General features: G+C 31.5%; 1 protein-coding gene across 1 annotated transcript in view; it reads left to right on the top strand.

Moving 5' to 3' along the window:
* SI (sucrase-isomaltase (alpha-glucosidase)) overlaps positions 1 to 13,368 on the top strand; it is a 104,001-nt gene that overhangs the window by 63,794 nt on the left and 26,839 nt on the right. The window contains 8 exon segments of the mRNA XM_004674929.1: positions 2,087 to 2,183; positions 2,286 to 2,398; positions 2,524 to 2,649; positions 4,364 to 4,492; positions 5,181 to 5,288; positions 6,927 to 6,989; positions 11,109 to 11,225; positions 13,254 to 13,341. Of these exon segments, the coding sequence (XP_004674986.1) occupies positions 2,087 to 2,183; positions 2,286 to 2,398; positions 2,524 to 2,649; positions 4,364 to 4,492; positions 5,181 to 5,288; positions 6,927 to 6,989; positions 11,109 to 11,225; positions 13,254 to 13,341 (841 nt within the window).

The following is a 13,368-nucleotide window of genomic DNA, read 5'->3' as shown; positions in this document are numbered from 1 at the left end:
ATAAGGAAATTAGAAACAAGAGTAAGATCCAAGCTACTCTTTGTAGGCAAGTTTTTCACCATTAAGTATTAAACAAAGGGATGAGTGATTTTCTGAGAAAAGAAAATGTCATGTTAAATCACAGATGAAAACAGAGGAGTGAATGAATAATATAATTGACAATGAAAAGTGACACTGTGAGCCAACACTTTAACCTTCTTACCTACCTAGAAACAATATTTAGATAAAGTATCTTCTGATGAACCTATGCTTAATTACTATTCCTAGAATTTCACTGTTAAGAGTTTCCATTGAAATTATTTTTTAATATTTTATTATTATTATTATTATTATTTTAAGATTTATTTATACATAAAAGATTTGGGGTAAAGGCCAGAGATGTGGGGATGGGGTGAGAAAATTCACCAGAGACAGAGTGGGGAGCAAAACAGGCAAATTAATGAAATACTCTGCTCAGGGTAGCAAGGTGACAGGAGAGGTCTGTTGTGCATTGTGCATCATCCCACTGGCTGGGGATCAAACTCATGCTGCATGGCTGTGGCTAGCTTCATAGTGCTGCACTTCAATTCCTTGCACCACCAGTTGAGGGCGCCCTTTCTTAATTATTTTTAACCTACAGATGTAGTTATACTTTTTTATAAGGTAATATACACAAGTAATATCTTCACAAAATGTTTTCGTGTGTTTATATCTCTTTCCCCAGTGTTTTGTTTTATTAATGGGCAGTGTCCATGAAATAATATTAAATGTAATTATTGCAAATATAACACAAAATTATGTTGATGAAAATATTAACTCATTTCTATTTTTCACAATAGAATTATACTTAAAGGTTATATTCAATATGGTAATACAAATGTGTATATTAGTGAAACCATGATATGTAAATTAAGGTGACATTGATTTACAGCATGATATAGGTTCTAGGATATAGATTCACAACTCTTCAGGTTCACATCACTACAACATAATCATCACAAAGGCACCCATAACACTATCCCATAATTCATAGTCACCCCTCCTTTGCTTTCTATCTTCCTTCTTCTCTACTAGCCTCAAATGTAATTTGATTTCCAGGACATGTTTCCAGTTTGTTTCATTTGGCCCTTTGTTTTGATTGTCCTATTTCACATTGAAAGAAACCATCCAGCATTTACCTTTCTCTGTCTGGTTTCTTTCACTCAGCATGATCCGCTCCCAACACCAGTTCCATCCAGTTCCATCCGTGTTGTCACATAATCATTTTTGTATAGCTAAATAGTATCATTTTGTGTATATATAGTATATCTTCTTTATTAGGTATTCAAACAACTTTTACTTGTGTTACAAAAGTTAAAACACAGTTTTTGAAGGCTGATTTGCATTTATAACCAGTTAGAAAAATAGGCTTCCCAACACTATTTCTTTAAAAGCTTTCAACATTGTTAGCAATGGCATTATTGAATAAATACAACTTTGATTCTCAGTATGTGAAATGTCTTCCCTATACTAATCAATCACTGGCCTTACTGTGGATCAAAGATGCCAGTATGATTAGGGACCATGAACTTCTAAGCTTTTAACCTTTGACAAATGATTCCATGAGCACAAGCTTGTTTTTGTTTTTGTTTTCTGAAAATTAAAAAGATCTAGCTGCAAATGAAATGAAATGCTTTACATATATAAACTGTTGGATCCTTAAGAATGTATACTAACATATGCAGTTAACAAATACAGATTTAATTGTTTCTAGAGATTTTATTATTGAAAAAGTACAACCTTATAAATAAATACACATGATTCATAGATAGGAACACAGCTACTCTAATAACAATATGTGAGTTTGTGTTTGTTTTTTGCACAAGTTAATGTGACAATATTTTTTTGTGTTACACACTGGAATATTCATCTGCATATTGTAAAGGAATAACATGTCAAACAAATGAAATTTATTTCTAAGAGAAATGTTTATATAAAGTCAAGTATATTTTATTTGTACAAAGAAGAACATTTATATTCCCAGATTCAGCCCTATGAATTTAAATATCACATTGCAAATTTGAGATGCCATTTTTATTCAAATATATGTTTTTTTTTTTAATTTTAGTATAAATTAAATTCGTATGGATTTCATCCCTATTACATGTCCCTGGAAGATGACAGCCATGCTCATGGAGTTTTCCTACTAAATAGCAATGCTATGGGTAAGATAATCATTATTGAATTTCTCATATTTTATGGCACTTTTTTTTATAAATTATTTTCTTGTGCAGAAATAAACATGTATTAAAATTTTGAATCCCCAGATGTTACATTTCAGCCAACTCCTGCTCTAACTTACAGAACAATTGGAGGAATACTGGACTTTTATATGTTTCTGGGCCCAACTCCAGAAGTTGTAACAAAACAATATCATGAAGTATGATTCCACACTATTATTATTATTTATAATATATATTATTTATAAATATAACATTTATAAATATAATATTTGTATAACATTATTACTTTACTCTACAAATTATAATTATTTTATTTCTAAAGGTAATTGGCCGACCAGTAATGCCACCATATTGGGCTTTGGGATTCCAATTATGTCGTTATGGGTACAGAAATACTTCAGAGATTCAGCAACTATATGATGAAATGGTGGCTGCTCAGATACCTTATGTATGTATATCAATTTTTAAGATAATGTTAAAGTGACAAAACTTAAGAGTTAAATATATGTGCATTAAAATTAAGTATTTGGTTCTAATCAGTACTTAGACTTTTTAAATAGGGACTAATAACATGTATATGAGATTATTGAAAAATGTCTTTACAGATAGAACGAAGGAAAGGGATATAATTTAAGTTTTTTTTTTTCTTTTCAGTCCCATGAACCTGAGTTTTACTAAGAAAGGCACTGTACATAAAATTTGGGTTGTACAGGGATTCAGACCCATCTATTTTCATCAGAATAAGGGTTCATAGGAATCTATGTGACAAATTAGAGAAAAAGGATTTAAAGTGAACCCTTAATTTGTGTCCTGGGATAATGTTAATGTTAGAATACAGAATAATTTGTCTTCAATGCATGAGACATTGAATATTCCTGAGCGGCCCTCCCTGGTGGCGCAGTGGGTTAAAGCATAGCACTGAGAAGCTAAAGCCACTTCCCCTTGAGTTCGATTCCCACCAGCCCCGGAGGTGACCACATGATTTCCAGACCTCTCCTGACCCTCCCGCTGCTCCCCTCAGCAGTGTACTTCGTAGATCTGCCTATTCTGCTCCCCACTCTGTCTCTGGTGAAGCCTCTCGTGGCCCCTGAACCTCTGGCCTATACCCCAGTTCTGTATAAACAAATTAATAAATCTTAAAAATATATATATATTCCTGAGCATCCAGGAAAAAAAATCTGTCCCTGAAATTTAATTTTAGCATAACTAATGAGCCTCAGGGATACTCTGGTCATATGTAAGTGTTGGTTTTCGGAATGCTTAGTATGCATTCTATACTAACTATAGGAACCGATGTATAGGATCCTAAATACATTATTATGAGAAACATAATTGTAAACATATGGATCCTGAATCCATTATTATAAGAAACATAATTGTATGTATTTATGATATAGGGATATGGAAATAAAAATTATTATAATGTGGGAGATTTGCATTGTTATATACAATATATGCTACATGTTTACATATCCTTGAATAATAGTTTTAGCTTACCTCTATTAACAGAAAACAACAAATTTGTTAGAGGTAAATTTCAGATTTCAAGATAAATTTCTATTTCTTCAAGTATATCTTTATATAATTATCTGCAAATAATAGTTTGCACATCTAAGCACATCTAAGCTTAAGCTGTTATTCTGAAATAATTGATTTGGATAATATATAAAGAATCTTAGAATAAATTATCAATATGTTAGTACTATCCTTTCCCTATTTGTCAGATAACTATTTGAAATTGTCCCATAACAGCTTTATGCTTTTCAAAAAGTGAGTAACACTGTTCATACACACTATTCAATGTGCCTAATGGCCATTTGACATAATTCCAAACCTCATATATCATTTATTTTTGTGTATTCTAATTTCTTTCAGAATTGACTTTAAAAGGCTAATTTTGAAGCATTATTACTACTAAAGCTGAATTCCTAAATGAGTTTTTTGCAAATGGATAATTTATATAATTCCTCTTGGAATATTTTGCATCTTTACTTAACACTTTTATTAGTTGAATATTGCAATATTTATTTCTCTCTAGACCAAGGGAGATAAATAAAAATTTTCATTTTGTGACTTATTTATAGGTGTGATATAGAATGTGATACACTCAATTTTGCTACTTACTTCAATAAACTTACTTCAGTATAATTGTCATCTTTCAGGATGTCCAATACACAGACATTGATTACATGGAAAGGCAACTAGACTTTACAATTGGTGAAAGTTTCCGGGACCTTCCTCAGTTTGTTGAGAAAATAAGAAGTGAAGGAATGAAATACATTATTATCCTGGTTGGTGTTCATATTTTATATTTTACCTGAGTCATATTATCTTGATTTTATTGAGTTTTCTTTCTTAGAATGACAGGGACAAAATATTTTAAAATGGTTAGTATATAATTTTGAATTCTACTTTCAAATCTGAAACTTTTTATATTAATTCACTTTGTTTATATGGGCTTCCACCAGTGTACTATTATACTTATGTATATCCTTAGAGAATTAAGATTAGAAATGGGAGTCAAAGGTGTGCTAATAATCCACCTACCTGCAAAATGATCCTAATTTATAAAAAGTATCACAAAGTAATGATCAATTTTTTTTTTATTCCTCTACTATTCTCAAATTAGTTTCTGGGATTGTTTCAAAAAAGTTGACTTCATATTAGTGACTCTGTGAGGAAATATTTAATACATATTTTATAGGAAGCAAGCTAGACAGCAAGAAATCCTACAGGGTAAAGAACAAACAAAACGAAAACCTAATCATGCATTAAATCATAACTAGTACATTTTTAAATCTTCTTTAAATTTTTCTTGAAGGAATTTACAGGTCAGTCTAGCCAGAACACTGATTGATATTACCAATACATTTGTCAACCCATATGAGAACATAGTTTAAATTATGTTTCCTGAAAGCAACCTATATGACTATACTTTTATTCCATAGTTACCAAGTTTGGGTTTCCTTTTAATTTCAGGATCCAGCAATTTCAGGAAATGAAACAGAGACTTATTCTGCATTTGAAGAAGGAATGAAGAAAGATGTCTTTGTCAAATGGCCTAACAGTGATATTTGTTGGGGAAAGGTACTAAGTTGATACCTTCATATAAAATAAGTAAAAAATGCTATTTTATTGAAATTTCCCATTAACTGAAAGCTGTTAAAACAATCAGAAAAATTACTATAAAGAAATGTTATGATTTAAAGCTATTGAATAAAATAATATGCACTCTCCAAGTTCAATCCAAATTATGAAAACTGCAAAAGTATTATTTACAAGCCATATGTTCAAGTAGTTTACTTTAATCTTAAATTCTCTTTTATTGTTATTACATCTCTTTAATTTTAATAAAAGTACACCCCTGGTATTTTAATATAAATACACTATTGGCTACTTAGCATTCTATACTATAAGCATAATTTAAATGCACTTCTAAAACTATGTCATTAATAAAATACTATTTTAAGTGTGATATTGACATTTTGAACTAAACATGTAATATAATTCACTGTATTTCATTTAAGCAATAATAACCTGCTGCATATACAAAATAATAACCATACCTGCATATATAAAATATTCTAATTTTGCTTGCTTATAATATTCAAAAATAATATCCAGAACATATTGAGAGAAATCATTAAATGCAATGCTGTATCCTATTTGTATCATGGACTGAAAAACATGGCCTATGGATTAGTTAAAGCATTCCATCAGTACTATTTTCTTGGTTTTGATAATTTTGCAATAGTAATAACTATGTCAACATTAGAAGACATGCATAAAGAGGGTAAGGCATTTAGAAAAACTATAGACACAATTTTACAGCTTTTGCAACTCTAAAATTATGTTCAAGAAAAGGTCAGTCTAAAATAGAAAAATCTTATGATAAAAAATCATGAAATGTATTGTTTTAAGAAAACTTTAAAGTATAGAATATGGCATATTAGCTATAAAACACTTTTTTCTTTCTATATTCTCTTTCCATTTTTTTGTGATTTCTATCTCTGTTTTATTCCTTTTCAACTTTACTCTCAACAACTAAATTTTTAAGCAATTAGAAAATGTATTGACATTTTTGTATGGGACATCCTTATTTCTATAAAATAGGTTCAAATTTTCAGCTATTTCAGCATGATAAGTCAGTTTCATTTTGTATGTTTGTTGTTTCCACTGGTAGGTACAGAGGTATAGATAGAGATGGGGAAAAGGGAGAAATTATTTTAGTACTAGTTGAGAAAATCAAGCAGTTATTTGCCTTAGCAAAACATCATCTAACTAAAGTTATGGTCTTTTGAAATCTAGTTTTTAAATCCTGGAGCAATTCTAAAAATAGTTTTAATATATCACCTTTAAATAAATCTAATAAATGAATTCTTGACCAGATATTTTGTTTATTGCTATTGTTTTTAAAATCATTATTTCTATAAGGGTTTGCATTCACATTTAAACAGGGGGTTACTATGCATAATATCAATAGTTTGTAAATACATATGTGTACACATGTATGTGTGCACACACATACATACAAACATATACAAAACATATATACATGCATGCATACACCAAATATAGCAGAACAAAAACTGAAAAATGTAACTAAAGGAATTACTCATCCAGGAATCCTGAGTCATTATGGTTTCACAACTCTATATTATTGAAATACAGATATATCATGCTGAATTTATTTTGAACTGTTTTCCCACTTATTATAACTTGTAGGTTTGGCCAGATTTGCCCAATGTAACAATTGATGAAAGTCTAACTGAAGATGAAGCTGTTAATGTAAGTTTTATACTGATTAAGTATCTAAAATAAATCCACACTTGGATTTTATGATCATGGTGATAAATTATTCAAGTTGAATACTTATTATTATTATTATTATTATTAAAAATGTCTTACATTGTTTTACATTTTTGTTCAGCATTTGATTTTCCCCTCAGGTGTAATCCATATAAGTCTCCATCCCATCCACCATAACACCCTGTTTGGACCCCTGTCCCTCTGCTTCCTCAGATGTATGACTCATATCTATGGTTTACCTGCAAGTCTTGTCTCTTGTCTTTCACCTGACTGTTTGTTTGGTTTTACTATACCCCCCCTATGAATGAGACCATGCAATGATTTTCCTTTTTCCCTTGTACATGTTTTGCTTAGCCTAATCCTTTAGTCCTCTCCCTTAGTCTCTCCATACTGTTACAAATGACAAATGACATAAATTTACTTTTTTTTTCCCATTGAGTAGTATTCCATTATTTATGTACCATATCTTCTTGATATAGTCCTCTAGTTTGGGGGCATTTGGCTTGTTTCCTTATTTTAGCTATAGTAAACAGTGCAGCGATAATTCTAAGTGTATAAGTTTTCCTTTAAATTGTTCTGTGTCTTTAGGATATATTTCCAGGAGCAGAATCTCCTAATTGCATGTAGATTTATTTTTTAAATTAATTTACTTATACATATATCTTATATCATTGGTTCATTTTTAAATATTTATCCCTCCTTGTCAGGTGTAGACCACATAGAATTTCTTCTGAATTTAGATCCATTTTTACTATTTTGAGAACCCTCCACATAGCTGTCCATAGTGGCTGTACCAATTTGCATTCCTGCCAGCATGACAGAGGTTTCCTTATTCTCTGCATCCTCATCAGCATTTGTTTTTGTCAGTGGTTTCTAGGTATTTGTGTGTTTTATTTTTGTTTAAAATAGGACCCATTTTCACATATGTGAGGTCATATCTCATTATTTTGATTCTTTTCCTGATGATCAGTGATGTTGAACATTTTTATATACTCATTGGCCATTTGCATTTCTTCTTTGGATTAGTCTTTAGTTCTTCTGTCCATTTTTAACTGGCTGTTTACTTTGATTTAAGTAAAATATTTCTAAATATTCTTAAAAAACTTGAATCACTCTACAAAATAACTTTTCATTACATCTTATCTAATAGAAATGCTAATTTTAACATAAAATGTGCTCTCTTAATTTTTTTGTAAATTTTTATTTATTTATGCATATAAGAACTGGGAGCAGGCCAGAAGTATGGGGGGAGGTGGGGAGGTGTGGTGAGAGGATTCACCAGAAATAGAGTGGGGATCAGAACAGTTGGATCTATTGAAATAGACCGCTGAGGGGAGCAGCAGGCAAACAGAAGTGGGCTGCTACACTATAGGTGGGTCAGCTCCCTGGCCTGTAATAGGATGTGTGCTGCAGTGGCTGGGGATAACTTTGTAGAGATGGGACCTAAACCTTTGTGCCACCAGGGGGCCCCAGGTGCTTATTTTTAATGTAGTATTGTGTTGTTAATGGATGTACTGAAATAAACTGCTGAGGTGGGCAGTGGGCGAGACAGAAAAGGTCTGCTGCTCCATGTGGGTCACCTCCCTGGTAGGGATCAAACTCTTGCTGCAGTGGCTGCAGATAGGCCTCAGACTTAACCCATTGCACCACCAGGGAAGCCACATTTTAATACCTTTTAAAAGTCAGTTACATATATATATTTTTTTCATCAAGTTGTAGAATTCTTATGTCCTTTGTTAATTAACCATTTATCTGGTGCACAAATGCACAGATATTTGTTCAGTTCCATAGCTGATTTTTTCACCCTCTTGAATGTTCCCTTTGTTGTACAGAAACATTTTAATTCACTCTGACCTCACCTGTCTGATGTGTCCTTTGTTTGCCATGTTTTTTGTGTCATATTCAAAAAGTCATTGCCAAGAGAAACACCTAAAGATTTTCTCCTACATTGTCTTATACTAGTTCTTGTAGCTTCTTGTGTGACATTTCAAACTTTACAATTTCCAGCTGATTTTGTATGAGTTGTAGAATAAAAGTACTATTTTATTCTTAAGTGTGGGCTATTATAATTTTTCAGCACCATTATTATTTTTTTATTTTTCCCCATTATATATTCTCAGTGTCCTTGTCGGCTGCTGCATTATTTACAATAGGAAAGAGAGGGGGGAATCAATCCAAATGTCCAAAAGTAGATGACTGGTACACATACACAATGGAATATTATTCAGCAATCAAAAAAAGATAAACACATGCCTTTTGCAGCAACATGGATGGAACTGGAAAGGATCATGCTTAGTTATATACTCCAGAAAGAAAAGGAAAATTACTGGATGATTTCACTCATAGCAGGAATATAAACACCTGGGGGAGAGAGAGAGGGAGTAATAATGAACAACTATATACCAGAGATATTTTATGGGGAATGGGATCAAAAATGGGGGGTGGGAGAGGGCACTGGACTATGGTGATGGAACACAGGTAATTTGGTGATGGGAAGCCCACAGGCGTTACAACTGAGATGGAAAAAGGCACAAAATGATGTAAAAATAAATTATTATATTAAAATTTAAAAAGTATACAAAAATAAAATGTTGCTACTTTAAGTAAAAGCAACAGAATAAAATAAGCAAGCAAAAAAAATGCAATTGGCTATATATATATAAAATCATTTCTGTTATTCAGGATCTCTTTGTTCCAAATGAAATTCAGGATTTTTTTTCTATTTTTATAAAGGATGCCATGAAATGTATACTTTCATTCTGTTTATATGGCATATCATGTTAATTGATTATTGTGCATTTTAATATCCTTGCATCACAGATAAAAATGTTATCTAATCAAGTTGTATGTTGTATTTAATGTTAAATATTTTTTCTTGGTATTTTTTGTTAAGAATATTTCCATCTATATTCACTAACACTACATTACTTTCTTTCTTTTTTCTTTTTATTTATTTATTTATTTATTTTGATTTTGGGATCGGAGCATTGTTACTCTCTTGAAGTGAATTTGGAAGTATTCTTTCCTTTACAGTCCCCCCCCTTGGTGGGGAGGGGGAGTGAAGTTAAAATGGATTCATATTAACCTCCCATAAACACTGATAGAAATTATCAGTGAAACCATTAAGTTTTGAGCTTTTCTTTGTTGTTGTTGTTGTTGCTTTTTGTGTGATTCAATCATCTTAAAATAAGTAGTCTATTCAGATTTTCTAAATCTTTATGGTTTACTTTTAGTGTGTTTTATGTTTCTAGGAATTTAAACATTTCCTCTCAGTTATCTGATTTGTTTGCATATAATTGCATATAGTTGATCTAGGACAGTTCCTAGCATAGAAGTTATGCCTTGATATAACCAGACTGATCATTATCCAAGTAGGTTTAGTACAATTGTAGGGAAAAATAATAGCTTTAAATCTCTTTCAACTCCAAAATTATCCAGAATACATGAATTTTGAAAATTCTTCTCTACTCCGTCTTTCTCTATATATATAAAATGCCCCATCCATATCCTGTCTACTTAAAAGTCTATTTGAACTTTTACTGCATAGATTTAAAACTGTGATAGTAAAACATTCAGTCAATCTTTTGCTACCACAAGAATCCCTACTTTGGAATTTATATTTGTAGACTGACAAGTGGAATTATTTTTAGTAAGGAAAGGAATAAAATGTTTTTTTTTTTTTTTGTGATCTAAAAGAGAAAAATAGTCATGGTGGTAGAAAGAATTATTTGTTCTAGAAGAGCAGACACCTTAGTAAAAATATTTTTATCAGAAAATACTTGTTAACTAAGCAATTCCTTCCCAATCAAGTTCGAAAAACTGTACAAGTCTAAAGATATAAGTAATAAAGACACATCCTTTCAAGCTCAAAAGCCCCTAAAATCTGTATATGTGTGGTTTGAACTGGTAAATTTCAAAGGTTTTTCTATTTATCTCCTCATGTATTTTTCACTCTCCTTTTACTCCCCAACACTGTAAGGTGGTTGGAGGAAATCTATCACTTGTGTAGAACATGTGTTCTATAAATGTCTGGTTTAGGCATGGGGGGGGGTCATTGTTATTATTTTCTATATGAGGCTATTGGTTTTGTTTTAACAGGCTTCAAGAGCTTATGTAGCATTTCCAGATTTCTTTAAGAATTCAACAGCTGAATGGTGGGCAAATGAAATTACAAATTTCTACAATAATCACACGAAATTTGATGGCTTGTGGATTGTAAGTATATAATAAGCAGTTCATAATATAAGTTATTTACTGAATAGTGATAACACAAACACATTTTACCAGATTCTAGTAATGTCATTAATAGTAATAATAACTGAAAAATACTCATGTGGGTCCAGGTGATTTTTCTACATTCTCCTCTCATCCTTTATTTTTTAATTTTTTTTTAAGATTTATTTATGTATTCATACAGAACTGGGGTACAGGCCAGCGATACGGAGGGTGAGAGGATTCACCAGAGACAGAGTGGGGAGCAGAACGACGCAGTACACTGCTGAGGGGAGCAGCGGGCGGGTCAGGAGAGGTCTTCCACGCCATGTAGATCACCTCCAGGGCAGGCGGGCATCGAACTCATGCGGAAGTGGCTTTAGCTTCTTAGTGCAGTGTTTTAACCTGCTGCGCCACCAGGGAGGGCCCGTCTCTCCCCCTTTTTTAGTCAATATTAATACTTCCAATTATTAAGACTGCCTTTAGGGCTAGTATGATGTAAAAATCCCCTTCTATGATGACTGCCAATAAATTGAAAATATAGAGGTCTATTACATATAAGATGGGAATTTTATAGCATATTAGGGTAACTTTGAAGTCATTGGAAAAGAAGAAGAGGAGGAGAGAGAGAGTCAGAGAACTTAGAGGTCCTACTTTTATTTGGGCTCTTGAGATAAAGGGTGAGGGGGATCTCAATCCCAATTTACCAGATATCTAAATCAAGCAGAATCTTTAAAAAAAAAAAAATCTTCTAGGGAGTGTGACAGTTTAAATCCTGGCATATTTCCAATGGCAGAAATGGTCATATACTTAGGCTTGTTTTTGTTGTTGTTGTTGTTAGTTTTCTTGGAGCCCATTCAATATGAATGACTGGGCATCAATCTTGAATCAGTAACTCGCTTTTTAAAAAAGAGAAATCAGCTTTAGGACCTTACAAGATACAGCCCACTCATTGTTTTCTAGATAACTTTCTTATATAAGAGACCACTGAAATACAGTTTTAACAATTATAAATATGTATGTTTATGCATATATATGTTATTGCCATATGTGTGTGTGAACATTTATTTTCATTCAATGTTTAAATAAATCTCCCTCTCAGTCTTTAATATAATAAATTATCATCATTAACAAAATTAACAAAATTATCTCAATTTCTAATCTTAGATATAATCTTATGTAGTTAAGATTTTTAATGATAGCATTAAAAGTTACTTTATCAAAAAAATTACTTTATCAACAATAAATATTATATATAGATGTTTCATAATACTTTGTTAGATGCTTGAACTATTTATTACTCTATTTTATTTTCAACCTGTGCATCAATTAACAACTATTTAATTGAAGTCACCTTTATAAGTGGCTATTATATAACAATTACAAAATGTGGTTCACGGCACTACACTATGACTGATGACACTAGTAAAGCATACTTTCATAAAAAATTGTAAAAAAGGTACTTTGATTGGTGGGAATACAGGCTAATTCGATATATAAACCCTTGTGTTATAATAAATTGTGTTATATATATATTCCCATGAACTATACCTTGGTCATAGGAGATAACTTTTTTTGTACTTAAAATTGAAACTAATTTATATATCTAGATGTCGGTTTCTTTGTATACAGTTACTGAGAATCCTGAGACATGTGCTCAGTAGAAATACACTTGGAAATGTTCTGTATTTACAAACTATATGTTATTGGTTTTCAAGTAAAGGCAATTGATAAAAACATCAATGGCAATAGTTGAGGGAAAGCCAATGGGAAAAGGTAAGGCACTATGTTATGTTTAAAAAACTGAATATATATTCTGCAGAAAAAAAAATATCATTATATTTTTAAGAGGAAGTATGAATTTTTAAAAATTAAGAACACTGAGCTAAACACTTTAGTATTATTGAAATGCCTTATAGTTTCCTATTTAGAATAATAAATAGGAGAATAATTCTTTAAATATCCTACTTTAATTTACTGACTCTGAATTAGTTCTTTTGAAAAAAGCATGCATGTCTGTTTTGTTTTTAGGATATGAATGAGCCATCAAGTTTTGTACATGGGTCAGTTACTAATCAATGCAGGAAAGACGAGCTAAATTATCCTCCTTATATGCCAGGTACTATATTGTTACCATATCATTGAT

The sequence above is a fragment of the Condylura cristata genome, unplaced genomic scaffold (assembly GCF_000260355.1).
Source record: "Condylura cristata isolate star-nosed mole 26May11 unplaced genomic scaffold, ConCri1.0 scaffold00003, whole genome shotgun sequence".
NCBI classification, from domain to species: Eukaryota; Metazoa; Chordata; class Mammalia; order Eulipotyphla; family Talpidae; genus Condylura; species Condylura cristata.
The sequence above is the reverse complement of the archived record's forward strand: the minus strand, read 5'-3'. Positions and strand labels throughout refer to the sequence as shown.